This window comes from Notolepis coatsorum, assembly GCF_963971535.1.
Source record: "Notolepis coatsorum genome assembly, chromosome: 17".
NCBI lineage: Eukaryota > Metazoa > Chordata > Actinopteri > Aulopiformes > Paralepididae > Notolepis > Notolepis coatsorum.
Genome location: NC_140181.1, coordinates 43264279 through 43283425, shown reverse-complemented (window position 1 = coordinate 43283425; position 19147 = coordinate 43264279). Strand labels below are relative to the sequence as shown.

Here is a 19147-nt window from a genome sequence, read left to right as displayed (position 1 = left end):
GTACCCATTCTGCAATCTGTTAATAAAGTTTTCAATCAATCAATCAATCACACCTCCAGTACAGAAACATTGTTTGAGTTTGCGTGTCAGGTAGACCATTGATTGACAGTCGAGTCTGCAAATTACATCACATCGCTTGCACTCCGGTGCTGCAGCTGGACCCATTGCCCACCTCTGCTGTTGATAACGCTAGCCAAGTTATTATACACACAGATACACAGTGGGCCAGTGACTTTGGTGTAGGGGTGTAACAATGCATCGATCCTAAGGGGGAAATTCAACTGCATCGATTTGAAAATGTTAGAATAGATTATCGCAATTTTAATGTGTACACGTTATGTTATTGTCATGTCCGTTACAGCCAACACACCGACATACGCTACTGCATCAACGTTATGATTAACAAAGCAAGGCATTCGTTTTGTTGCATTAACGTTATATTACTATTGCTATCGATAAATCTAGGTGTTCTAAAATCTATTGCTATTGGTAAGAGAGACTATAATAAGTTGGTGTCTCGGAAAACGAGAGCCCTGATCGCGGAGTTTCAGGAAGTAAACAAGAAAAATTAGAGCTTCCGATTGGTCATTTGCTTTATTTCCCATGAAACCAGTCACTTCACTCTACTGTGATTGGACCGTTGGCTTGAGTGCAATGTGGGACTTGTAGTTTTTTAACGATCTCGCAGCGGAGGAAAAAAAAGACGAGAGAGGCTATAATCTGTATTCGCACAGCGTGTGCGCGTAATTGATTTTTACCGTTCGCATACAAATATTTTTAGAGGCCTGCTTATGAACTACACGTCTACACGCCACACGGCGGGCAGACCTCTAAGTGTCATGCACCAAAGGTAAAAACAGACCGCCCCTGGCGGGCGGCGGGCTTTAGTTTCGGTCCCTGCAGGTAAGGAATCTATGTTATCAGTGTTAGGATAATAAGACTCGTTTTCATGAAGATATAAGTGTTTTCTGATATGTGCTCTATCGGTTTCACTGTAAAATCCATGAGGAAATGAAAACTGCTATTATCAGCGCGTGCCTCGAATGTGCGTGCGTGCACGTATACTATTGATCATATTCTAGCGTTTATTTGAAAACTATTCATAAATAGGCAGACAAATATCAACGTTCTGGAATATTCCAGTAAAAGGCGATTATCACAGAATGGACTGTTTTTCACCTGAAAACGGGCGCTTTTCAAAATGCTCTCAAACGGAAATGAAGCGATGAAAAACCAATCTGCCTTGACAGCACTGACTGGAAAATGATTATTTGATAAGCGACGGGCAGATTAGACACATAGCCATAATTTAAAACATAGATTAGGCGATATTAATGTTAACATTGGCGCCGATGGTGGCATTCAAGCACTAAGTCGTGCGCCCCCTGGTGGCACTGAAAGTGTTAACATTACCAGTTAACATTAGACTGTTTGATGTTAACGAAATTTTGCTGTAGTTTGCTTGCTAGCTAACGAGTCAGTAGCCAACATTACCCATGACATGGGTTTTGTTCATGGAGGTATTTGTTTTGGTCAGAGGAATACCCTGGAGAAAAGCACAAGGCAAGGTTTTAGCAGTTTATCGTTTGCTCTAAGAGAATGAGCCGTCATTGTTTCCTTGTACTGGTGTCATTTTTCCCATGCCACACCCACTGCCTGGTCTCTGTGTCATTCTCTCTCTCTCCACTCGTTATTCTCCTTCATATTCTTCTCATTGTGGATGTTCAGAATATAAAATTAAAGGTGATCTATACAGCTTTGAAGTTTGTAAAATCATTTCCATCATAATAACGAGCTTACTGCCTCCCAATCACATGCATAGCCCTCAGACTCTTCTCTCCTCCCCCTAGGCCCCCTCACCTACCTCCCCCTTTCTTCTCTCTCCCCCCCCTGGTTCTCACTCTCCCTTTCTCTCTCCTTCTCTCCCTTATTTATTGTTGTCCTTGTATACTATTGCTACTGTAATTTTGTATTTTATTTACTTGTATGCATGTACATAACTAGGGATGCCCCGATCGATCGGCCAGCGATCGGTATCGGCCGATATTCAGTATAAATATGAGATCGGTGAATTCCGATAATGCTTTAATTTCGCCGATCGTGAAAACCGATGATTCAATTCAATTCAAACATGATCCAATTCTTAGCGGAGATCTCACTCGCTGACTTCTGTCTCAGACACACAGAGCTGCAAACTGCCGCTCCTCCTCCTCCCCTGCCCCTCCCGCACCCGTGTAAACACAGAGGCTCCTATTGCCTCGGGCAATAGTCTGCTCTAGTCTAGTGCATGGGACCGTGAGCTAACGTTAGCTACCTAGCTATCGTTACTGTTTAAACAATTACTTCTTTTTCCAATTCCTGATCGCCATTCCAAATATCGATTGTGTTTATTGATCCAACGCTGGGTACTGGAAATATATATTCCACACTGTTCTGATGGTCCACAATGAGTCCGATCGGCTCATTGCCTGAGAAGTAAAATGTGGATTCCGGACTCTTTTTTTTTTGCCATGCGTTTCATTCAGTCTAATCCAATGGGGTGCAGTACCATCCGGAGAGACAATAGGGGGTGGTATTTTCCCAATTCGAGCTCAGAGAGAATGCCAGTGGTACTGGTAACGTGAGGCTAGATTGATGAAATATGAATGGAAATCGCTAATAAAAAAAATAACGATAAAAAGAAACGCCATATCTCGTTCCTGGCACTCAACGGTTGGCATGAACTAACGAATTATGCCGTGGCTGGTACTCAAAGTGTTAATAGCCCTGCTTGATATGCTCCCCTCCTATCTGTGCACTTTGCTATATCACACAACACTGGCAGTTAGGCTATTATTCTACAACAGTTTGACCTGTATTCATTATTTGTTCCTAATGACGGTCCGCACAGAACTAGGTAAGATGGCCTAGGTATTCTGCCCCCTCTTCCAGGAATATCTACAAGATAACTTGCGTCCAGAAAATAATTTGTCAGTCTTTTGACAGGCTTGTAATAGATGAGGTACTGGTTTAGTGTTGAATGAGCTTCAGGGTGTATGTAGGTCATAATTAAACTGTACACACACACACTGTTCAATACTTGGGCTAACCTTGTTATCGGCACTCTGGGCTATCAGAAAAGGTTTGTAACTGGTTCCTTGCATTGAATGGATGGTCAATCACATTTCTGCTTCTGTTTTTCCAATGCAAAGTGTCCAGGTGTTTTTTTCTATTTCAGGAGTAGCCTCGTCTTGGAGGGCGACCACACCCTGTCCCTAGCCGCAACCTAGAAACCGGTCATTTGAATTCACTGATGTTTTAATGCATGAGGGGCGAATCACCAAGCTTGTGTGCTAAGCCTATTTCAACGTGCCATCTGCATTGGTTTCTCTAAAATATCCCCAGACCCAGGGTTCAGCTGGTTTGTTAACGTCTGCGGCTCTGTACTTCGATGACTAAAACTAGAATGTGTAAGTCACTGGTGTCACAGATGAGTCAGATGAGTAAATAAACTGAATATTTTGGGTGGAGTGTGTTGTTTGGCTCTGCAGCTGTAAGAGGAAGTTGATTGATGGTTAACACAGCACCTGGCAAACCCCTGCTACTGGGCCGTACTAGTAACACTTGACAGTAAGTGAGAATAGAGAAGGAAATTGCATTGTTGCTGTGAATCTTCCCATAATGGTTTGATGAGGATAGGCTGATTTATTGAAGGCATGCTTTTAGCCAAGTGAGGAGGTCCCACTGTTTCATTGCTCTCCAGAGAATAAATGAAAATCCATAAATGGCAGTAAATCGCAAGCTTTTTTATGTGTTTTTTGACACGTCATGTTGATATGTCTCTCTATAACAATGGTATGTTGTTCTTTTAACCGAGGTTGTATTTTTCACCAAAGAACTGCACTTGTGTTCTAGGCAACAGAAGTTGGAGAAAGTGATGGATCAAGAAGGCTTGGCTGATGAAGAGGTGAGAGTGTTTACTGCAGCTGATCACAACCCTTCACACTCAAAATATACTTTGGAGTCAAACATTGTGCAACGAATAATACAAATGTGTTCATGTGCCGAAATCGCCCTCTTTTGAAATTAGCTTTTCGAATACGTAAATGTCAACACATTTTGGGGTGTATACCATTTGCTTTGTGGGTGTGCATTAACTACATTATACTTAGACATAAAGATTCTACACAAACTACCATAACGTAAAGGAAATGTAGGCTATTACTTTCCAACTATTTAGAGCTCACTGGATGGTAACCATAGTTTGTGCTTTTACAGAAACGTATCCGACGTTCCCAGCATGCAAGAAAAGAGACAGAGTTCCTTCGTCTGAAACGCACTCGACTGGGCCTGGAGGACTTTGAATCCCTCAAGGTGATTGGCCGAGGAGCATTTGGAGAGGTGAGAAACATGTTCTGCCAAGTAATTTGCTTTAGTTTCTCAAATGATATTCGATCTAGTATAACTCAAATAATTGCATTCTCCTCAAGGTCATCATGTTACTTTAAATGTCCCATGTGAGAGAGTGTGACTACCTCCTGAGTAGACTACTGTCGCCCCACAGTTACTAGGAAGAGTAGCGTCTTTTGTTTAGCGGTTCAGTTGTGCTTCCCTGCATCACGCTGCCGTGTTTACTTTCAGGTGCGTCTGGTGCAGAAGAAGGACACGGGTCATGTTTACGCCATGAAGATCCTCCGCAAAGCCGACATGCTGGAGAAGGAACAGGTGAGGATGATAGAGCTGAGGGAGAAGGACAGGAGGTGTCTATTTGTTTATGATAGGAGACCGCTTTTTCTCCACTGGCCACAGAGCCACTTTACCACACTGCTAAGGTAGGTATAACAGTCTGTTAACAGCTGGGAGAACATAAAAGAAAGAAACTGGAGATGTTACATGGCAGCATGTTTGCTATGTTGTATCACTAAGCTCACATATTTCAAACATCAGTGATGTAACTTTCAGAATGAATGCTTTGTTTCCCGGAAATACGCTAGCCTGGTCCGCTAGCGTTATCAATGACGCCAACTAGCGTTAGCTGTTAGTAATGACGGCAGCCAGCTAGCTCGCTTGTTGGATTATCTTACATTCTAAATATACAAATAAAATCATATGTTAGCATGGTGGGCGGGAATTCTCGATTTAGTATTTGAGTAGTTCCCAGTTATTATCGAATAGTAATTTAGCGAGTTTTGCCCATCCCTAGTCAGGTATGGATGCACCGATACGGGTGTCTGATATCACTCCGATACCAGGCTGAAATAGAATTGGTATCTGAGAATTTCCCCGATACTAAAATCCAATACCAAGAAACGCATGCCAGAAATCATAGCACTTGATTTGCTGAAATTTTCACTGGGGGAACGTAACACGGGCAGAGGTTCACGCTATTTCCCCCAGATCCCCTCCCTGCTGAACAGGCGCCCGGACCGACCAGTAGGAGTCGCAGTTTACAGCGACCAGGACGCATACCCAGGCATTAAAGCGTTCCGTCTTGAGACTGATATCCGTCAATTTGATTCGGAGTTCCGTCATTTGATTCGGAGTCGTGACTGATTTTAACCTGGTATAATATGATTTGTAGATGCATACAGATTGAAACTAAATTGAGCCAATCGGAGGCGTCAAATATGAAAAAGGGCATTTTGACCATTCTAACCAATCAAACGTGAGTTTGACGCACACACACGCTGCTCGCAGACACTGCCCTCCCCCTCACAGACCTGTCTCATTCGCACCGAAGATGGCAAGCGTGGAGGTCCTCTCTTAACACTTTCAGTGCCACCAGGGGGCGCACGACTTAGTGCTTGAATGCCACCATCAGCCCCAATGTTAACGTTAATATCGCCTAATCTATGTTTTAAATTATGGCTATGTGTCTAATCTGCCCGTCGCTTATCAAAGAATCATTTTCCAGTCAGTGTTGTCAAGGCAGATTGGTTTTTTATCTCTTCATTTCCGTTTGAGAGCATTTTGAAAAACAACCCATTCTGTGATAATCGCCTTTTACTGGAATATTCCAGAACGTTGATATTTGTCGGCCTATTTATGAATCGTTTTCAAATAAACGCTAGATGATCAATAGTATACGTGCACGCACGCACATTCGAGGCGCGCGCTGATAATAGCCGTTTTCATTTCCTCATGGATTTTACAGTGAAACCGAGCACATATCAGAAAAAAGCTTATATCCAAATGGTATATTCCAATTCCTGATCACCATTCGAAAAAATCGATAAGTGTATAGATCTAACGTGTATATCCAGTAGAACTCATGATCAGCGGGGCTCAGAGGATCCAGAATGAACTCTGGTAACCCCGGCTGCATCAGTGGACTGGAAAATGTGGACTGGAATAATTTTTTTCCCCCATCCATTTTCATTGAGTCCATTCCATTTACTAGGGCTGTCCCCGACTAAGGATTTGGATGGTCGACTAGGATTGGCCAAAATTTGCCGTTAGTCGACTATTGGTCGACTTAAAAAAAATAAAATCATTTGGGCTGTGGGGGGTGCTTAATGTCTGAAGGAGTCGACTGAAGGCTTCTTGTCCTCTGCAAAAGCATGCAATTGGTCCACTGATGGATACATCTTGATATTTGTCTAGTCTAGTGTGTTCATTAGATGGGTGAAATCCTCTTTCAGTGCCTCTGTGCCTGTTTTCATAGGCAGTTAGCCTCTGGTATGCGTGCCATTAGCGTTAGCCACGCTTCTAGGCCTATTTTCTTTTGGAAAAAAAAAAAAATATTAATACTTTTTTTTTTGTATTATATTCGACTAAGAGGTTGGCCAGTCGACTACGGCCCCTTTCGACCGATTAGTCGACTAATCGATTAATAGGGGTCAGCCCTACCATTTACCATTTACCACCTGGGAGACGATAGGGGGTGCTTTTTTCACATCTGATCGCCGGCGGCCCTTGGGTAGGCTAGGGTAGGCTCGCGTGATGCAATATGATTTCAGATCGCTAAAAAAATAAAAAATTCCGAGAAATCTCGTGAGTGGCTTTCAACGTAACTATCGTAAACCTGAGATTAGCCATGAGTGGCAGTCAAAGTGTTAACTAGGGATGTCCGATATTATCGGCCGATATTGGCATTAAAATGTGATATCGGAAAATATCTATCGGTTTTCAATTATTATTATAATTCTATAACCTTTATTTACCCAGGCAAGTAAGAACGGATTCTGATTTTATTTATTAAAAGTATGCATAATGTTATGTTAATTCCACAACAAGACATATGTAATGTTAATTACCTGAAATTATTACGTTTTTGGGGGGGAACCCTGCATATATCGGTATTGGTTGATATCGGTATCGGAAATTAAGAGTTGGACAATATCGGTATATCGGTAAAAAAGCCAATATCGAGCATCCCTACTTTTAACACCACTGAAGCATTAAACAATGGCCCAGTAAACTATTCACTTTAGTTTAATACACAAGGCGTTGTCTAACGTTATCTAGCTGGCTAGCTACTGATAGCTCATAACATAATTGAAATTAGTTTTTGCAGCTGTGGCTAACGTTAGCTAGCTACCGATCTTCGGCTGGCTAACGTTAGCTACCTAGCAACTGTAGCTAGCTAATACGGTCTGCGCTGGCTGGCTAACTTTTTATTCGCAATGGAGTGGAGCTAACTAACTGTACAAATCGATGTGATTGGCTGAGACTGTATTTTGTACGGTTGGCTGCCTGGCTGTTGTGGATTTGGGTAGCCAGCTAGCAGCTAACATCAACTCAACGTCAACTCTCTGTTGACACTCTGAGCTAGTTTGCAGACAGCAATGTAACAAACAATATGGTCCGTGCGGAACCCTTATCCCCAACACATAGTTCCGTGTGTGAATAATGTTGAGCCACCACAAAAGATGAATCCAAAGTTTAATATAGTAAGAATAGTACTAGGCTATATTATAACACATCTTTGCATGTAGCCCAGCGTTTCCGTTAGCCGGTAATTACCGGTATTTGACCGGCAAAATCTGTTGAAGTCCGACATATTTAATCTCTCCGGTCTTAATGTCCGGTGAAAATAATTCCCTGAGTCTAAGCACAATTTGATTATTTGAATTGTATTAAAATAGGCTAAAATTAAATAGCCTATGCGATGAACGAAACAATCATTACATTTGTTTCATCGTTGCTTCTAATAATGACAACGACGTTGTCGGCGAGAGCAGTAGTGCTGGGTGTGCGAACTTTTGTGAAGCTGCAGAGCCGGAGCAGCAGCAGCACAGTGCAGTACTCCAGCAGTACTCCAATTCAGCCATTTGCAATTCAATGTTGGGTGGGGGGCGCTGCTGTGCGGTCCCCAGAAAAGAGCCAATAACAGCTGAATCTGCTGCTCTGCATCGACATACTCTCGCAAATAAGTCATTGGGAGGTGGAGAGGGAGAGAGTCGTCACGCAAACCCACGATAATATTGCCGTCTCTCTCTGCCAAATTTCTCAGTTCTTCGCTTGATATAATTAATACAAATGTCCAATATAATGGAATTCGTTAGCTCATAAAAATGTGATTATAACAGACTGTTGTTTATTAATGTCGGGCGACTGCCCACAGACACCTATTTGATTTAAAGTCGGCAGCAGCACGAGTCTCGGGACTTATTTTATTTGGAATATAATGACTTTATACGCAAAAGTAGCCTAGTTTTAAGTAAAAATATTATAAATCTACATGCCTTGATGATGCCATTCTTTTGTTTTGTTGTCATTCTTTTGCCTATCAATTGTTTTTAAGCTCAATAAACTCTGACCGGAATTTCTCTCATTTGACCGGTAGATTGAAATCTACCGGACACTGAGGCCGGCAACAATTTTTTCTAACGGAAACCCTGATGTAGCCTACATATTCATAATCATGAAAGCTTATTTGGAAGTATTTTATATTCTGTACTTAGTTTTAAAGTGGTCAGACAGTTCCCTCTGTGTGTAATACAGACAGTCTTCACACATTCATAAATACAGGGTTCGTACGGGTGCTGGAAATCCTTGAAAATGCTTGTATTTCAATGTGGTGTTTTCAAGGTTTGAAATGTGCTTGAATTGTGTATAAAGTGCTGGAAAGTTATTGAAATTGTAATTGCACTGTATACTTTCATAATAAATCGCTATCTGACTTAATAGTTAGGTTTTTAGATAAACAAATAAAATTCGGAGAGCGCCTAATTGTTTTTGCCTTTCACGCAAAATGAAGAGGAGTCCTCTCTCGAGCCTCGCCACGGCACCCCCCGCCCCTCCTGAAAGCTTGCTTTAATCCCAGTAACGTTAGTGAGCTAACGTTAGCAAGCTTATTTTTATTTTTTTAAACGTCAGCAAGCTAGTGAGCTAGCGTTGCCACAGACGGCTATGTTTATTGTTCATGTTGACAACGACAAGCGACACTGTAAGGTGAGTTAATAAATTCACTCTGAAAATCTGCTCCGCTCTGATAAACTGACTCAGTCTTCGGTCAGAGCGTTTTGTGTGCACAACTTGAGTGCGCTCGCTCTGACACACTGAAAGCCAATTTACCTTAAAACAAGTTTTGTTTAGCTAACGCCATTATGCATCGGAGCTGTGGTTTCGCTGTGATCAACATGGCTAACAAGCAAATCAATTCTTTCTATTTTAAGGAATGTTCTGTAGGATATGTCGGCAACATAAGAAGCCAGCTACTAGGTGTAGCTGTTTGTGTGAAATAACAAGAGAGGAGACTAGAGCATGTGTCAAATGTGCGTCTGTATTGCAACCAATAACATGGGCATCATATAGCTTACATCCTGGTCCCTGCTGGGACGTACCAACTGAACACACCACTGTGGGGGGTTATATAAAAATTCTAGGTTGATTTGATTTTGTATACATTTTAAAGCTAAAGGAGCTGATTGACTGCCTACCTCAAAGACTGTTCACTTATTTTGCACATTTTCAGTAAATATTTGATTGAAATTTAAGTTTTATCTGGTGATTATTTGAGTGATTGTTTCATATTGGCTCAGCCAGGTTATATAGGATGTCTACATCATTTTGGTTGTTTATAGCACAATAACATCTGATTTAATGTGATGGAAGAAGTGAAATGATCATTTTGTGTAAATATTTAATTTACCACAGCCGCATAAGATGCTGGAAAAGCTTGAAAAGGCACCTTGAAAATGCTTGAAAAGTGCTTGAATTTTGCTTTGGAAAAGGTGTAAGAACCCTGTAAATAGCACTTACAGAAAAGCTTATTGTGCACTGTAATACGTTTTGTTCAATGGGGGATTTTTTTTATGTACCAAATACCGTGAAACCGTGGTGTTTTTGCCCAAGGTTATCGTACCCTCAAAATGTCATACCAGCACATGCCTAGTTACACTATAGGCTACACTACTAGGTCTACACTATACTATAGTTTAAGGCTACTTTCACTGTTTTACTGCATTACAGTACTGTTATATATATATTTTTTTTATCAATAAAAAAAATATATTTCATATATATTGTTGGTAGTACTCCTTACATTTTGGTGGGTACTCCTACATTTTTTTACCTACACCAGTGCTACCAAGTAAAAATTTTAATTTCGAGCCCTGCATAATTTGAACTATACACAATACATAATTTGAACTATAGACAATACATAATTTGAACTATACACAATACTGAATTTGAACTATACACAATACTGAATTTGAACTATAGACTAGTGCTGTCAGGCGATTAAAAAAATTTATCTAATTAATTATAGGATTTGTAATTAATTAATCTCATTTTATTCGCATAACCATTTTATGCCTGATATTCTATATTCTATAATCATATTTCAAATTGCATGTGTCCGGATGGCAGAATTCAGTACTGTATCTACAAAACCTTCTGTTTAATCATCTTCCATCTATTAATTTGCTTAGATTTTTCAGGTCTGGTCAATTTGTGCATGGTGTTATTCACAGTCAAAGATAAAACAATTTTAATTGATATTCTCATTTGGTTCATTACAATTTACTCAAGCCTAGTAACAGACACAGTATTTCTGACACTGGGAATACATTCCCTGAGATCCATAGATGTCCCTAGAATCAGATACCAAGAACATGCAAATGGGCCATATTAAAAAAAAAAAATCTGTAAATGTGTATTCTACGTGCTTATGGAATGAATGAATGAGATAAAAATGTCGACCCATGTCTATATTGTTCATTGAAAGTAATGGTTCGGATTGGTATTCAGTATCGGCCAATACTCGAAGCCCAGGTATCTGGACTGAAAAATTAAGCCGGAATTTTTGCCAGGTTTGGCAGATAATTCATTCAAACTGTTAATTCACAGAGGAGAGGGCAGCACAGCAATGGCTGTGATCATATCATCTGTCGGCTACATAACAAAACTCAATAGACCACTTCTGTCTGCAGCTTAACACATCAAGTGCCAGTCAGCAGGGGGCACTGTGGGCCGTCAGTGCTAGTGCTATGTTCAATGGGGAGAATGCCTTGTTTGCAGTGCTAAAAACTATATTAATATTATAGCTATGGATCTAATAACGTTGTCGATTGTCAGTGAGTTTCTTCCAGTCAACATGCAAAAAACAGATAATTTTTTCATACATACTTTTCCGTTTTATACCGTGGTGAATATGAGTATAGTTTTAGAGTGATCCTGTCTAATCCCAAGAAACTCCAGCAAACAAAGCTTCAATGCAATTCCTTAGAAATCGTGCCATTTCTCGCCTGATTTATGAATCATTCTGAAATAAACGCTAAACACATGAATCCAGGGGGGCTCCAGTAGCTCACCGCGTATCTCGGCGCTATTTCTGCGTCGGGAGGAGCCGTGCTGCGTCACGGTTCTGGTTGACTCCGAGTTCGATTCCCGGACCCGCCGTCATTTGCCGAATGTCTTCCCCTGTTCTATATCCCGTTTCACCCTGTATCTGTCGGTCATGCTTGACCAGAAAAGCGATAAACGCTAAAAAAAATAAAGTTTAAAAAAAAATAAACACATGAATCCACGGTGCTCCACAGCCCAAGCCAGAGGGAATCCAATGATGTGCAATACCGGCCGCAAGGCGTTAGGCGGCGGTATTGGCCGTCTGCGATCTCACACATTCAGGACAGCATGCACAAGGTGCCTCGATGGATTATGAATGGCAATAGCGAATAAAAGAAATAACGAAACAGAAACGTAGATCTACGTTTTTTGGCACTCAACGGTCAGACCACAGAAACGTAGATCTACGTGAACGGCAGTCAATGTGTTAAAAGACAATCGCCATAATCTTAATTCTCACTTTTTTCTATTTTTCTCTCATCCCAATTTCGTATCGTCCAATTCTACCCTCCCCTGTCTCGAACGCTGTTAGGCCATGCCTCCCACAAGCCGGCTGCAATGTGGACAAAGCCTTACATCACGTGTCCCCTCCGGTACTCGAGGAAGCAGCCGTCGCATCTTTTCACCTGCACGCCGCCCCCGTCGCTTCCTGATTCTGCTGCGCAGGCGCACCAACCGACCTGTAGGAGTCGCTGTCCACAACGTCCGATCCCCACCCATCAGCTTTCCCACCCCTAACACTGACAATGGACCTATCTCAAACCCTGCCCTCTTTTCTTGATCCTCCAATCACAACTGTCGCTTACAGCGACAGTTGTGATTGGAGGATCAAGAAAAGAGGGCAGGGTTTGAGATAGGTCTATTGTGTTAGTATGAACGACCAGCCAAGCTGATAGCAATGCGGAGAGCTGGGCTCGAACCCAGCGTCTCCTGCATTGGTGGCGAGCGCCTTGCCCACTACACCACCTAGCCGCCCTAATTCTCACCTTTTTATAGTGACAGTTTGGTTAGAGCCAGGCTAAGAGTCTCTTAACCTTATTTTACTTTACTAGCGAAGTTGCTTTGGATAAAAGTGTCCGCTAAATGTGAATTGATTTTAGAAAATTACCTCCAACCTCCATTCAAGCCACAACCAAAATTGTTCAGCATTTGTTTTGTAGCTGGTGTTAATGTACTACCCTACATATAGAGCTAGATCTACAACTGAATGTGGCAGCAGTGCTGGGTGTAAACGGATCCTGACGAAATACCTTGTTCCTGTCTGGGGCAACAAAAACAGATTCTGTATTCTGGCCTAACTCAACCATTTGTGTATTTACCATTAAAGGAACAATCCATACTCTTTTGTTAGTTTGAATTGTGTGTATTTCTACATTGACGGTGTGTTTTAGGTGGGCCACATCCGTGCTGAGAGGGACATCCTGGTGGAGGCAGACAGTCTTTGGGTGGTGAAGATGTTCTATAGCTTCCAGGACAAGATGAATCTCTACCTCATTATGGAGTTCCTACCAGGAGGTATGCCTTTCACCGCTGGCCCCAGCACTTCTTACTCCGACTGATTTATTATCAGAAACAAACAATGCAACATGCCCCAAGTCAGCCAAGTTGGTCTGGACTTCGAAAAACAATACTTAACACATTGGTTGCCAGCCGGATATGACGATTTATCGCTTGGATGCCACCACGTTAATCAATGGGAGGACGAGCACATTTGCGAACGCATAAACTATATCTTAAATTATGGCTATGTGTCTAAGGGCGTTTTCACACCTGGCTCGTTTGGAGCTGTTGATCCGAAACCTGGAGCGTTTCCCCCCTATTTCGGTTCAGTTGGGCATATATGAACACAGCAATCGCATTCTGTTGCGGAACAAAACAAGCGGGCCGAGACCACGTCGGGTTCCAAACGAACCCGACGCGACTCATACGCTGTGAGAATGCAATCGACTTAACAAACCGACACAATAATAATAATAATACGTCGTGGGTCAACACTGCGTCGTTGATATTTGGGCAGACGATCACATTCGTCAGATGCTGGAGAACACAAGTACACTGAAGTGTACAGACAGTTTAGTGACCGAATGAGGGAAAGGGGCTTTGAAAGGTCTGTCGAACAGACTGCTGCTGCTGCACGTTGTTACAGCGGAGATACAACAAGCAGAGCAGACCCTGAAATGGTGTTTGTGTTGCCGGGTGTCAGTCAGCTGTGTCCCTGCCGCCGCGCAGGAGAGAAGAGCCGGGGTCTGTAGTGACGCTGCAATAGCAGCACCGTGCGGGTCTCTCTCCGTCTCTCTGTCTCTCAGTCTCTCTGTCTCTCTGTCTTTCCTTCCCTCTTCCCCTCTCCCTCCCTCATTATATCTTAATTCAATTCTTTGAGCACAGTCTGGTTTCTATGTAGAGAGTGCACAGGAAATGTCTTCACCTGCATAGTAAAATGTAGTAATTCAACTGAGAAATATTTTTTTTAAGTATGGTTTTAGAGCCGTTATTGAATTTCAGAACATGCTGATTTGCATATGATCTGTATGAAAATATGTGACCGCCATGTAGATTTACATGTACTAGGAATTTGTCCTGGTGGCTTGCTGCATACTCATTCTACATTTAACAAAATAAAACACACATTTTATATACAGTATATGTAGGCTATTGCAGTACGCAATTGGCAATGCTATCTAGCCCTAGCAGCTGGGTGTAGATTACAACACACTCGCATAGATGTTTAGTTGTAGATCTATCTACAGGCTCCAGACTAACATTTTACACTGGTGGCAGTGCTGCCACTACGTTTTTCATTTACTGGCAGTAGTACGGTACATAATTTGGTCACACAAAGAATTTGTCCCAGTCTATCATGAATGATATATATATATGGAGCTGCAGAAATGTTCTCTTTTTCAATGTGTCCGAAATTACCCAGATAAATTGTGCACAGGCCGTATCATTGCTCTATGTCAGGTTTACATTCAACTAATTCTTCCTTTGGAGCAGTATCTGTCAAATTATCTTAAATTGAGTGAACAGCATTTCCTCCCTAGCAATGCTGTAGCCATGTTGAACTTGATGATCATCTCTGCCTCTTGTGATCGGTTGGCCACATCTTGAGCCCCTTTCAGACATGCACTGGACTCATGGCCTTAACTCATTAATCGGAGTATGTCCGAACTCCGAACCCAAACGTTCAAATTATTACGCGGGGAGTTTACCCTCCCAGCACTTGAGTCCTAAATACACGTAATGACCAACTAGGTCGGAACACAAGCAGATCATTGTTCGCAGTATTCACACAGCAAGGGGTTTGGGCGCATTGATTAATAATAACCATGTTTCTTACACAACGATGTTGCATACAGATGGCCTTTTCCCACTGATAGTTAAATGAAAACGTATGGGTTGTGAATTTGTGAGGTGCGCCTGTGGAGGCACACACTGCAGCAAAGTCTTACATTTATATTAAAGGTGTGCTTCTCATAGTGTTTTAGCCTGTATGAAACTATTATTAAGTAGTCATAATTTGTTAAATGGGTCAGCTTTTGAAACTAGAGATCTTTTGGATATCAAGTCATGATGTTATGCTGGCCAGTTTGCTCCGCTGTCTGCTGGGATGAGAGATATGAAACGCTGTTTGTTCGGCATCCAAAAACATTTACATAAATTAAGTTTATGGGTAATGCAAACGTTTTGGATTGATGGTAAACAATCTACTATACAGTTTCACTACATAAAGTGAGAGTTTTTGCATCATTCATTTCACTATTGGAAAATTGCAGGGAGGGGCTCAGCTGTGTCTGTGACGCACTCGTCCCGGCATTGTATGCGTTTGCGGCTTTAAATAGTTTCAAATTGGCTGTTGCAGATGCAAATTTGGTATTGTCCGCAATAGTCGGTCCGCACTGTTTCCAATAAACAAACGCAGTTGTTTGGTGTTTTGTCACACCGTAGCCATGTAAACTCTTTAAGCCACTCGAGTCTCGCCACAACCATTTATAAAAAGAAATTTAATCCACTGGACAGATTTACGATGGCAAATCTGAACATGTGATGGTTAGATCACACTGGACATCATTGAGTAATAACTACTAGTTTAAGTGTGTGGTGGACTGTGGCTCATGTTGTCGTGTATAACTGATAATGCATTGTTCTGTCTCATAAAGAAGCCCAAGTCTGATTTCACTTTACAGTATTTTATTCACTCAAACACTTCCACGAGAATTGGCTTCTGACAGCCATAGTGTTTGCATGCAAGTCAACAAATTTTGTACCAAAAATGTAAATTTCAAAATGACAATAGACTTACTTCTATGTAAGGTTGTGAATGTACACATGACAACTAAGAGCCCTGCCAATTAAAACGGCTATTTCTACATGACATAATTTGCATGGAGAAAAAATGGTATGGGGGAAGGGTGCGCCCCCAGTGGTTCAGGAGGTAGAGCAGTCATCTGGTAATCTGAAGGTTCCTGGTTCGATTCCTGGGCAAGTGTCCTTGAGCAAGACACTTGACCCCTAATTGCTACCGTCTACTATCCAATATAGCAGAATGATGTCAGTCTACTATTCAATGTACCAGAATGATGTCTCTGTCTATATACTATCCAATATAGCAGAATGCTGTCTCTGTCTAGTCTACTGTATACTATCAATATAGCAGAATTCTGTCTACTGTACTATCAATATAGCAGAATGCTGTCTCTGTCTAGTCTACTGTATACTATCAATATAGCAGAATTCTGTCTAATGTACTATCAATATAGCAGAAATACCTTACAGATAATCTTGTATCTACATGGATATTATGAATTGACGGGTAACAAAATATTTATAATCTGGCATTTTCAAGTGGACATTCATAGACTCTAAACCACTTCTGTTCCACATGCACCCCCTACAGGAGACATGATGACCCTGCTGATGAAGAAGGACACGCTCACGGAGGAAGCCACCCAGTTCTACATAGCAGAGACGGTGCTGGCCATCGACTCCATCCACCAGCTGGGCTTCATCCACAGAGACATCAAGCCTGACAATCTGCTGCTAGACTCCAGGGTGGGCAAAAAAGATAATAATAGAACATAGTAATAATAGTGTAATGGCATAATTCAATCAATGATCATAGTATACATAGTATATATTGTAGTATCACAGTGCAGAGTTTAGTATTAAGAATCAGACAGCCTCTCAAGTTCTCCAGCCGTTGGTTCTCCAACTATTGGCAGCTATCCATGCCCACGATTGGACGAAGGACTGGCTGAGGCGATTTGCGGTGCAGAGCTAGCCTTCCTCACCAGCTTGTTCAGTTTGTTAAGTTTATCTTGAGTTGATGTTACCCCCTCCCCAGCCAGCATACCACAGGGTGTGTGTTAAAAGTTTTGATGCTTTATGATTCTGTAATGTGAAGGTGGAAATCCAACTGCATTGATCTGTTTATTGATTTATAAAAAGGAATATATTATAAGTTTTATTGCATGCACATTTCATTAGATTATTGCTGGCTGCGGCATCCCAACACTTGCACCTCTAAAAGGTCATTTGAAATTAGTCCAATTGCACTGAACCGTGGTCAAAAGGTATGACTTTATGACACATTAAATCTTTTCCTAAAGGATAGGAATCAAATCACTCTTGTATTGAATTGTTGTGCACCTTATATGCATATAATACATACACTTACAACACATGCTAACAACACTAGGTCTATGCTCTATGTACGCATGCATGTTGTTGACCTCCACCTGCTTTCTCCTTCATATGGGCCTTCATGTGTTCTATGGGCAGCGTGGGGTAATTTATTGATGTAGCTCATTCCTATTTCTTTTTTCATTGTTTCTTTTTAACAAAGACATGTTCATACATTCATCCAACAGAACATAAACAAAACAACAACAAATAAACAAACACAAAATAAAATCAAGACATTAACTCATTCAGCGCCGGGGATTAGCCATGGCCCTGTGGTCGCATTGCCACACTTTAAAATATAGGACTGAGTCACCTTGTTTGTAGAGCTATAACTATATTCTGATTATTTGATTGTCAGTAACGGCATTCGCATTGAACACTAAAAACAGTTATCAGCCCGATCGGTATGAAAGCATTGCAGGATCAAGCTAAAATTTACATCAAAACATCCTTACCTGTGATCGCGAGTATTCCAAAAATAATATTCCAATTGTTTGATCGCCATCTGGTATATCCAATGTCCATTTGGTCGACGGCATAATCCACCACAACATATGGATCGGAGATATTTAATGCTTTTCGATGGAACCGGCAGAGCGGCTGCCCTCGCCCGACAAGGAAACATGCAATTGGAGACCTGTGGCTGTCCCACAGAGAAAGATAGAAGGGTATAAAGGGTGCTCGATACCGCCGTTTAGCGTGATGCGGCCGGTATTGCACTTTTACATTCTCATGATGATTCCCCATGTTAACTCCGAGTCTGTGTGCCTGTAATGAATAGAAATATTGAATAAAAGAAATAACGAGTATACTCGTTGTTGGCGTTCAACGATTGGCGCCCAATAACGAGTATACTCGTCGTTGGCAGTGAATGAGTTAAAACATTATATTAGTTGAATTTTGCAGCCTGTAATATAGCAACATAGATCAACATTCAATTGCTAAGAATTTACCTCGGCAATGTTTTCATTGTTATCATGACGAATGTTATCGCTCCTTTTATTGATAATCTTTTATTGCCCTGCCCTTTGTGCAGACGGGACTCAACAGCTGCAGTGGACTCTTTGTTTAGCATTAATCTCTGTTGTGGTTCCAGGGTCACGTGAAGCTGTCTGACTTTGGTCTCTGCACTGGTCTGAAGAGGGCTCACCGCACAGAGTTCTACAAGAACCTCAACCACAGCCTCCCTAGTGACTTCAGTAAGCAAAGTCAGGCAACCCATTCCAATCATTACTCCTACGCTACTAACCCTCATTAGGTTGTATTGTTTAACCCCTGACCTCAACAGAGGCTCACTCATACGGGATGTTTGTTTATTGTACCTTTTCTTGTATATGAAAAGAGGGCAGTCACACACTTTGTAGCCGCGTATTTGGTTTTATTTCAAATATACCAACGTTTCGACTCTTCAGTGTATGAAATGCAAGACAAACGCATCCATTAATATAGGGGGGTGGAGCATAGCACAGGTGAGCGCATGTTTGGCATATTTGAAATTAAACCAAATACTTCATGGCTACAAATTCTGCAACTGCCCTCTTTTCATATATGTATGTATTTCTTCATTGTCGGCACCTTTTCAACTCTGGTGTGTGCTCCTCCTACTATATTGCACCTTTTCTGACATTTCCTGTAGGGATGCACCGATATATCGACACAATCGCTCAATGTGAGCTTTAGAAAGCACAAT

General features: G+C 41.5%; 1 protein-coding gene across 3 annotated transcripts in view; it reads left to right on the top strand.

The window, feature by feature from the left end:
• Positions 1 to 19147, top strand: part of LOC311244587 (serine/threonine-protein kinase 38) — a 51955-nt gene that overhangs the window by 20858 nt on the left and 11950 nt on the right. The window contains exons 1-7 of one of the 3 annotated variants that reach the window (XM_084334176.1): positions 3533 to 3609; positions 3895 to 3946; positions 4258 to 4380; positions 4621 to 4704; positions 13167 to 13290; positions 16670 to 16824; positions 18554 to 18665. In XM_084334176.1, coding sequence (XP_084190302.1) covers positions 3917 to 3946; positions 4258 to 4380; positions 4621 to 4704; positions 13167 to 13290; positions 16670 to 16824; positions 18554 to 18665 — 628 coding nt within the window. In that variant the 5' untranslated portion in view covers positions 3533 to 3609; positions 3895 to 3916. Of the gene's footprint in view, positions 1 to 3532; positions 3610 to 3894; positions 3947 to 4257; positions 4381 to 4620; positions 4705 to 13166; positions 13291 to 16669; positions 16825 to 18553; positions 18666 to 19147 lie in introns of those variants that run through there. The other 2 variants (XM_084334175.1, XM_084334174.1) reach the window with 2 other exon arrangements.